This window comes from Oncorhynchus tshawytscha, linkage group LG02, assembly GCF_018296145.1.
Source record: "Oncorhynchus tshawytscha isolate Ot180627B linkage group LG02, Otsh_v2.0, whole genome shotgun sequence".
Classification (NCBI taxonomy): domain Eukaryota; kingdom Metazoa; phylum Chordata; class Actinopteri; order Salmoniformes; family Salmonidae; genus Oncorhynchus; species Oncorhynchus tshawytscha.
This window is the reverse complement of record NC_056430.1, coordinates 47,307,970-47,318,355: the sequence shown is the minus strand read 5'-3', so window position 1 is coordinate 47,318,355 and position 10,386 is coordinate 47,307,970. Positions and strand designations below refer to the sequence as shown.

Sequence of the window (10,386 nt, the reverse complement as noted above, 5' to 3'; positions counted from 1 at the left end):
TATTAAGTTTGGGCGTGCTTCAGGTGATGGTCTACTTGGCTGACGTAGTCTATGGTTAGGCTCTGCACAGACATGTTTGGTGCACATACATTACTGTTATAGTAACCTAGTATTAATTCTTATACTCCTGCAAACTTGAATAAAAAAATAGAGGGATATTTTTAGATATAACTTTTCCCTCTGACGCTCTTTCTCCTCAACTGTCTCTCTCGGGACTCGAGCATAGACCCTATCCCAGGTATAGACTCGTTGACGTCAGAGACCCTTCGTAATTTGACGTGTAAACATTCTCGTCCCCTTCCACGGTTTACTCTCCGCTTGCTTTCCTTGATGGTTCAATAAGGCAATAACGCCGTGACAGGTCCTCTCATTCCCACCCAGCACGTTGAAGGAAAAAAGACACGAACCAAGGGGAACCAACAGAAAATTATTTATTTAATATTACTTACATTTTCGTTTTGAATTGTCTTATATGCTTTCTAAGAGCATCAATCTAGTCGTATTTTCTCTGAGATGGAAATGAGATGTCGCCCAACAACGGTAATGTGCTGTGCTTTTGTGGTTCTGTTCTACATCACTCGTTCCGTGGATGCTTCATTCGGGGACAGACAGTACCTCAACGAATGGGCGGTGGAGATTCCGGGAGGACCGGACGCCGCAAGGTCCATCGCCAAAGAACTGGACTACCGACTAGTCCGCCAGGTATGTTAGCGCCACAGCAACGCCCCGAGACCACGTTTATCCTCGAGTAGTATTTGAACTGTGTACTTCTCTCTTTACACTATACAATTAATATGTTAAATTTGGCTCAGGGAATATCCTTGTCTTGGTCTCAGTAGCCTATTCAGCTTTGTTTTATAAATTATTCAGTTGGTTGTATTAATACATAGCTGTTGAAAGCTCATGGAGGGCGCCACGGCAGCCTTGTTGCTGATGTTGTAGCCCGTACAGCAGCATCCTTACTGAACTTCTGCTTCAGCCAAGATTAAAACACTACAACTATAGTGATTGGTGTATTCTGTCAATCATCTTCATTATTCTGGTCAGAGTGAGCAGGGAAATTCAATTGTGTAACCTATGAAATTTCCATTATTGTCTTTTTTACCATCAGTGTATTTCGGTATCACTGTTACTTTATATTAAGTAAATTGATATCATCAATCAAAAACAAATAATTTAGTCTATCAGTGTATTTGGGCAAAATATGGGGATCCAATCCATATTTTAAGACTTATTCTTTTGAACAAGTTCATTTTGTACTGTATACAATAGCCCCCTTCTGTAAATATGTCTATTGCCAATGTTGTAATTCACTGTCTACCTTGTCCAAAACATTAGGCCTGTACACCCCCTGACGAGCTCTCTATAGTCCACTCAGAGGAACCTAGCTCTCTGACTACACAGGTCAACAACCTATGTTTCCATTCGGCCAGGGGGATGGGTGCCATATCAGCATTATCAATATAATAGGCCTGAACTGTGGCTTAGAATAACTTATAGGTTAGGCCTAAATAATTGATGCAATTTTATTTTAATTTTATTTTCTCCCTTGACCAAAGCACCCTCTAGTGGCCTCATGGGTGGGTGTTTTAAATATTTTTAATAATTTCGTAATGAATAAACTTCTTTTTTTAACACAGAAAATCTGGTGTGATGTATATAAAGTCTAATATTGGGATGTAAACTCAAAATGCAATACATTTCAACTATATCTGACATGGTACAGGTTTCTTCTTTTTTTGTGTTAGGCATATGTTTTTGTTTCAAAGTAGATTTATTTAAGAATACCAAGAAACACTCTGTGTGACCCTGATTTACAAGGTAAACAGTAATATCTGTGATTGATTCATTATTTGCACATTTGCACAATTTGTGTGATATCGTGACAAACACCTGTAGATTCCGTGGGTTCAGCTGTGTTAACCTTGCTTTCTGAGGAAATTGCTGAACAAAGCCTGCTGTAAATACAGTCAGGTCCCGATATTATTTGCACCTTTTATAAAAATGAGCAAAAAAGACTGTATGAAATAAACAATACAAATACTGAGCTATAAAAAAAAGTGAAAATTATATTATTGTATATTAATACAATTGCTCAGAAAAATAGATTTTATCAAGTTATATAAAAAAAAAGCTCAAAAATATAGGGGTCAGAATCATTGGGAACCTTTACTTTCAAACCTCCAGCACCCCCCTTTAAAAAAAAAACATTTATTCAACTAGGCAAGTCAGTTACAAACAAATTCTGATTTACAATGAAAGCCTACTAGGAAACAGTGGGTTAACTGCATTGTTCAGGGGTAGAACAACAGATTTTTTACCTTAAATAATACTTATTTTCCACCATAATCTGCAAATAAATTCATTAAAAATCCTACAATGTGATTTTCTGGAATTGTACCTATTGTACCTATGATGAAAATGACAGTTCTCTCTCATCTTTTTAAGTGGGAGAACTTGCACAATTGGTGGCTTACTAAATACCTTTTTGCCCCACTGTAGCTCAATATATCGATTATTTATTCTATGCAGTCTTTTTTGTTCATCTTATCAAGGGTGCTAATAATTTGGGACCTGACTGTATAAGTACCAAGGAAACTGGCACGGCTATTGTGGTATCTCCCTTCCAGTCACATAAATATAATAATATAATATCAACATCTACCGACGTTTGAGAACGATCTAAGGTAGCCTATTGATTTAACAAGCTGTTCAAGACATTCAAAGTGAGATGTGTGTAACATGACGCAAGGCGCTCGTATGGCGATGCCAAAGGAAAATGTCCATCCTGGGTGGACAATAAGGTTCTATTCTTTGATTCTATTCTATAATTAAAAAGGATTGCATTGACAATTACATGCAGTCCTCTGTTAGGGGATTGACAGGAAGAGGTTAATGGTGTTACACCACAGCTGTGAAATATTCAACAACCCACCACTCTCCTCGTCTGCAGATTGGGACGCTAGAAAACCATTACTTGTTCAAACACCAGACTCATCCTAGCAGGACGAGACGAAGTGCCGATCACATCACCAAACGCCTGTCTGAGGATGAGCGGGTAAACAATCCTGTATTTGTAACATTGTCTGCGTTTGAACTGGTACCCTATGTCCTATTTAGTGCTCTACTTTTGGCCAGAACACTTGTGCGTGTGCATTAGCAACGTAAACAAAAGGACAGTATGAACATAAGTAATTGACAGATTGTTTTGGCCTGTGTGGTCCAGCGGGTTATAGCTGCAGAACCCCGGCACGCAAGTATGCCAGAGTCGGCATACGTTTGAATCCAGCCCACTGCCCCTTTGACTTTAGCCTGGGTGCCAGTCTGTTTCTGCTATCATGCCAGCTACTTGTGAGATTGTCATGCCAACGACAATGCCTTGGCTTGACAACGACAATGGAGCAGGCGAAAGCACAAACAGATCTGAGACCGGGCGACTTTGAGTCCTCCTCCCCTCTATCTTCCCATTTCTCCAACTGTACTATTGCTTAAATAAAGCTCAATGAATATGAAATGAATGGGACTGCCCCACCCCTTATAAAAATGTTGATTGATTCTCTCATCTCGTTGGGTGTCTAGGTATCGTGGGCGGAGCAACAGTATGAGAAGCAGCGCAGTAAGCGGGCGTCGCTGGGATCATGCCGGAACTGTCCAGTGGACAAGCTGTTCGATGACCCCATGTGGAACCAGCAGTGGTACCTGGTATGTCCTGAAGAGCCACACATTCCTTTATCTTTCTCATAGGCTAAGTCATACCCAGTTGGTGACATATCAGTTTGGATATTAAGATTGGTCTATTAAGGTTGTTTTTTGGTTGTCTGGTGGTCCATGTGGTGTTTTGGTTATTTTGGTTGTCATGGTGGCTAATAGCTGATGCCACAATGTTAGAATTCAAACCCTACATACACAGCAATCAAAAATGTGTTTTCTAACACTAAGTTGGGTGTTTATGTTATTTATGGTTATTTGGTTCTCATGGTGGCCAATAGCTGGTGCCAGAATTGAAGTCCTACATAAACTGCAGAAAATGTGTTTTCTGACCCAGTTCAGATCCAGCTGGTGTCTTCTGCTGCCTTCTGTTTGGCCTGATTCACAAACACAATCCTAGCCTGGTCCCAGATCTGTTTGTGCTGTCTTGCCAATTCATAATGGGCATAGTCACTAGGTATTGGCAAGACAGCACAAACAGATCTGGGACCAGGCTAACACAATCCCAGAGCCTTCTGAGATTCAGCGCTGGCAGGGATGGACAGCTCCCCAAATGCTGAGTGTGTCACAGTGCGGAGACTTTGCCTTCACAACCCTTTTGGATGTACAGTCATACATATTGTTTAGTGATGAGCTTGCAGGTATTGTATTAGGGGTTTGAATATATGTTGTGGGTTAGTTTATATCACAATTAGCACCTGTCAAAATGAAAGGAAAACGTTATATGTGTGAGGAATACTGTGTGTGTGTGTGTGTGTGTGTGTGTGTGTGTGTGTGTGTGTGTGTGTGTGTGTGTGTGTGTGTGTGTGTGTGTGTGTGTGTGTGTGTGTGTGTGTGTGTGTGTGTGTGTGTGTGTACACATGCGTTTCATAGCGAGAGAGGATGAGACAAATATCTTCAGCGATCACGCATGAATATGAATAGGACACTTGAGAAGTGTGAGACAATAGGTTTTTACTCTGTGATAAGCAAATGAATGAGTAATCATCCGAAATCCCAGGCAAAGGACCCATTTGTTGAATTGAACATGCTGGCCTGGTAGGCGATTGTAAGGGAAATCAACTTTCTCCCACCTTAATCCAGTGGAACGGAATAGGCCGTCACGCATTAAGGCCCAATTTAGCGGTTATTTTAGCCCATTGAAGCCAAGTGGATGATAGTGTCACAGCTGTGTATTCCCTACCGGATACATTACAGACAGCACATTCACTTTGTCCTGTGTTCAGGATTAACCTACGGTAGTCCAATTGGACTCCTATTCCATGTCATTAGTGATTGATGGATTTCTTTCATCGGTTATGTTTCGATAGCTTCCAATAATAGCATTTTAGCAATTATTGTGAGAGTGGAGAGAGCAGTTTGTAATGGTTGATTCAAAGTACTCGGTCATTTATTAAAAGCATTGGCCGTGTCCGGATGCGTGTAACGCTCGTCTGAAGAAGAGGAGCGTGGTACGTGTTCATGATCATTTATTCAAACTGAACACTCAAACAAAATAACAAAGTGGAACAAAACGAAACAGTTCTGTCTGGTGCAGACACAAAACAGAAAACAACTACCCACAAACCCAGGTGGGAAAAAGGCTACCTAAGTATGATTCTCAATCAGAGACAACGATAGACAGCTGTCCCTGATTGAGAACCATACCCGGCCAAAACAAAGAAATACAAAAACATAGATAAAATAACATAGAATGCCCACCCAAATCACACCCTGACCAACCCAAAATAGAGACATAAAAAGCTCTAAGGTCAGGGCGTTACATTGCGTCCTAAATAGTAAGCCATTTGGGTATGCTGAAATAGAACATTTTATAGTATGTGAAATGTCAAAGATTGTTTATGTTTAGATGCCAGGATGTCGTACTCATTTTGGCTTTTTATCTAGTGCGAATTTGCTACGTGCTACCAAGGAAGATAATTGTCTTTTCAGACCCACCTGTGTTTGACAACAGGCCTAGCTAATAATCAGCTGATAATCAGACAAGGGGATTGAATACCGAAATGAACGAATGGTGGTAAACAAAGCAATTGCGCATAAGATGACACATTCTCAGTATGGGTGAGCCTACTATGTTGATATGTGTTACTTACTGAGTATATTTTTACTAAACAGTAGGTTCTAAGTAGTATGATTAACACATAGTATGTCATTTCAGTAAGTAGTAGGCAAGACATATTTCAGACACAGCCATTAAGTCACTGTTTCAAATGTCTTAATCAGTTTTCCAGTCAACACCTGTTATTTCAAAGATAGGACGTGTGTTGTCTGTCTGTTTACATGCGTCAGTGTGTGTATTTTATCTGCTCTATCCATTTTCCCTGAACTTGATGTTATGAGTCACTCATTACAGGAAATAAGAAAATAAATCGAGATGGCCGCTTTTTACTTATCTGGGCTGATGATCCTAATTGAATTGGTCATGAAGTGCTCTCATTTACTGTACGTCAGTAAACGGCCATGGCTGACAAACACCAACTCACGCCCACTCACTTGTGACAGCACTCTGATTGGCATGGGGTGGCCCTAGGGACTGTCAGTCAGGGACATCGAATAGGCAAGAAGCAATGAGACAATGTCAATGTTTTATTTCTTACATTTCTTCTATGACGGCTTTATCTTTAGGAGGGCATCTACTCGACTATAGATCGGTAGATATATAGAAAGAAAGAAAGATAGAAAGATAACAGTAGTAATAACCAAGAAAATAGAGATGTGAGGGAGGGGTGGGTGGGAGGAGATAGAGGAAGAGAGAGCAGCAATGAAACCGTAGTTATTGAGAGGATAGAGTGATCGTGAGAGGAAGGGAGAGGGAAATGAGTGCGTAGAGCGGTAAAGGGATGGAGGGAGGGATGGAAGAAGAGGACATGGACAAAGGTATGGCTGTACTGATGGACAGCAGAAACGAAGGGAGGTTGAGTTAGGAGCAGAAGGAAGTGAGGGAGAAAGACAAAATTGAGAGAGGGAGGGATGGAGAGAGTGATGCGGAGAGAGGAAAGATGGAGAGAGAGATAGTGACTGCGTGCAGGGAGAGTGTGTCCCAGGAGTGGGTGACTGCCTGATAAAGCAATCAAAGGAGTGACTCATAATAGATTGAGATTCCTAGCTCTGTCATGGGCTGTGTGTGTATGTGTGTGTGTGTGTGTGTGTGTGTGTGTGTGTGTGTGTGTGTGTGTGTGTGTGTGTGTGTGTGTGTGTGTGTGTGTGTGTGTGTGTGTGTGTGTGTGTGTGTGTGTGTGTGTGCGTGTGTGTGCGTATCATGCGTGCATGCATGCTGATCTCAGGTCTCAGTTTGTGCACGTAAGCGCATGTGAATGCCGATGTGTTTGTTTACCGCAAGTGTCCATTCTAAATGTATGCTTGTGCGTGCGAGCTGGGCTGTTTGGAGACAACAGGTTATGTGCCAGTCAATAGATGAGTCATCCAATAAGATACCAAGACAGAAGAGCTACAGAAGCCATCAATAGGACTGCACAGCTTGAGTTCTGATATCTCTGATATGCTGCCCCATTCATACGTTTTATCATATATGTCATATATTCCACTGTTTTGTCAACCGTCCCTGTAGCAGAAACGTATGGTGTGGCATCTGTGTGGATGGATGAATAGGATGGTTTTAAAGATCATTCTAAACAGAGACAGTCTCCCACAACCACCCTGATCCCTTCACTTCCTCCAGTAGCCAGAGGGAAACAGAGAAAGGGAGAGCTAAAGAGGAGAGAGAGAGGGTAGACGGGCGAGAGAGAGAGAATCATTGGGGAGGAAATGGAGCAGGGGAGAGAAAGAGAAACAGAAAGACAGGGTCCAAAAGAGAGCGCAAGAAGATGGAGAGACGGGATTGAGAGGGAGCAAGAGGAGAAGAGAAAAATAAGGCGAGAGAGAGAGAGAGAGAAAGGAGAAAAGGAGAAAGGAGAAAAAAAGAGCGAGAGAGAGTGGCGTTCCGCAGTGTCTGTCCATAATGCGGAAGCAGAGCAGCTCCAAAATGTTCCTAGTCTTTTTTTTGTCCTGTCTCCTGCTCTGAATCATCCCATCTGCCCTCAGGGAGGACTGCTGCTAGCACGGCACTGCTGTACTCTTACTCCCCACTGATTAGCCAATTAACACTAGTTGGGCGCCCCACACATATACACACTCATTACATGCATTAAAGGGACCACTGATTATTAGATAGAGGATTGGTAGAGGTGACAGAGGCTTAGCCTTGCACTATGACACATAATCATGACATATTATCATTTTATTACACATCGCAAGATTCGCAACCTTAGCACGGTCTTCAGTGAACCACTTATATACATAATTTAGTTCTGGGCTGAAATATTAGTCTGAACACTCTACATAACAAGGTTTTCTACCGTAAGCAGTCAAGAGAGCCAGGACAAAGCAACATATTAATAATGAATTGCTAAAGGTCCATGTGGGACATGACTGTCTCCATTAGCGAAGATGGAGCTTGTGTAGCCCGACGGCCGTCTTAGGTTGACCTTTCTCCATTCTTTTCTTAATACTTGATTTTCACAGAGGCAATTTAGGTGAAGTACCTCATTCCTTAATTGTTAGAATGCCCTTTTTCCAGTTTCAGTATAGGTGTGCTACTTCCTGTATGTAAATTCGGTGCCAATGTCATGCGTATGTCAATGAGCTTATAAGCTCTATGAACACTGTATATATGCTTTAGGAATAGGGTTCAATAGTTCAACAATTGTCATGAAAACCTCTCTCTCTCCTCTTCCAGTTTATATGACCTTAATGTATGCTTTAATGCTATATGTACTGTATACATGATTTAATTACAAATAACTAAAACTACTCTCTCCTCCTCCTCCTCCTCCTCCTCCTCCTCCTCCTCCTGTGTTGGCCATTCCAGCAAGACACTCGGACGTCGTCCTCCCTGCCCAAGCTGGACCTCCACGTAATTCCCGTGTGGAGGAAAGGGATCACAGGGAAAGGAGTGGTCATCACTGTGCTGGATGACGGTCTGGAGTGGAACCACACCGACATCTACCCCAACTACGTAAGTCCACATTTCCATGGCAACAGAAATCACTAAGGGAGACCGTTCCCATAGCAACATCGGTGACACTTACACAGCCATCCATGGAGCACTAATAAGCAGTAATAAATTGCAATATGATAGGTGGTGATGACGGTTGTAAGCGTGCATAGATTATAGAACTGGAAATCAATAATAGGTGGAATTATTATGGTCCTGGATTATTTTTTTGTGGTTGTGTTGACAGGAACTACACTATAGGTGGCTTGGAGGCAAACAGTTCTTTCTCTATGAGACACAAGGCATTGGGAGACAGCCCTAGGGTCTTTCTAGAGAGGCAGATTGAGAGAGAGAGAGAGAGAGAGAGAGAGAGAGAGAGGAAGTATGACAACAAGGCTGATAGAACCGACTCTGACTATAATTAGCGCGACTGTGATTAATCAAAGGGACTTAATCAAGCGAGACGCTTATCCATCTTCACTCAAAGTCTCGAAGCAGACCTGTTTCAGTGATTCTGGTGCAGTGTAGGTATAAAAGTGTAGCCTGACCTCAGAGCCATACGAAACATACTATACACATTTTTCTGCATCGCCAAGACTTATGATATGTACTAATCGTGTAGTTACTTTAGACAGAAACAAAAGTAGGTAGGTAGGTCCGGGGAGGATGGGTGGATGTATACCTCGAACCGACTAGCGATCCAAAGGTTGCGTCGAGTTGCACAGGGGACAACTGTGGCATTTTAGGTAACCCTTTCCCTAAACCTTTTCGTGTTTCTTCGTTAATAAATAGAAGAATGTCTTCACATCACGCTGCGCCTTGGTCTCCTCCATTCAACGAACGTGACAGTAGCAATAAACCTTTCAGACGAAGACATATTGACAAATGTTCGACATTCCCCTTTCTCAAAAATAATGGCTTTGTTTCAGCCCTAAATAATTTCCTACCTCGTCCTCTTGTCTGGTGTTCAACCATCCATGTAATTTTACAGTCCCTCTCAGTGACAGGTCCCCGGTGCGGTCACTTAAGTGGGTTAAGTGGGTTGACAGATTGGGTTCTGGAGCGTATGGTGATTTTCCCTTCTCTCTCTTTCTTCTCCAGGACGCAGCAGCCAGCTACGATTTCAATGACAACGACCCTGACCCCTTCCCCAGATACGACTCCACCAATGAGAACAAGTAAATTGTCTATTTATTTTAGGGATATGCCTGCTATCATGTTTTTGTTGTTATGAGAAGCATGTAGCATTTTTCACACACATTTGTCTCTTTTCAAATCCTCACTTGTATATTCATTATTTACATGCATAGGCATATTACTTATGTGGGCTATGTAGCATAGTAGCCAATAAAAATTATCTTGACATCCAATATTAATGGAATGTACATGTTCCTCATTGTTCGGGTCCCATGCAGTCTGGTGACCACTATAAAACCCATGTAATCCTGTTCCTAGTTACAGCATCCTCACTGTCGATTACACAACTAGATAAGAAGGGGAGCAGCCAGCTATCCTGCTAGACACACACAGGTCACACTCGCTGGAAATGGGCATATCTGGCACACACAGATGGAGCTGTTGATGTAACAACAGTTATATATATATATATATATATATACAGTGCCTTGCGAAAGTATTCGGCCCCCTTGAACTTTGCGACCTTTTGCCACATTTCAGGCTTCAAA

General features: G+C 41.9%; 1 protein-coding gene across 1 annotated transcript in view; it reads left to right on the top strand.

Moving 5' to 3' along the window:
• Positions 1 to 292: 292 nt before the first annotated feature.
• The window catches only part of LOC112233763 (neuroendocrine convertase 1-like), a 32,801-nt gene continuing 22,707 nt past the window's right edge, over positions 293 to 10,386 (top strand). The window contains exons 1-5 of the mRNA XM_024401607.1: positions 293 to 702; positions 2,954 to 3,058; positions 3,580 to 3,702; positions 8,576 to 8,722; positions 9,803 to 9,879. Coding sequence (XP_024257375.1) covers positions 514 to 702; positions 2,954 to 3,058; positions 3,580 to 3,702; positions 8,576 to 8,722; positions 9,803 to 9,879 — 641 coding nt within the window. The 5' untranslated portion in view covers positions 293 to 513. The remainder of the gene's footprint in view (positions 703 to 2,953; positions 3,059 to 3,579; positions 3,703 to 8,575; positions 8,723 to 9,802; positions 9,880 to 10,386) is intronic.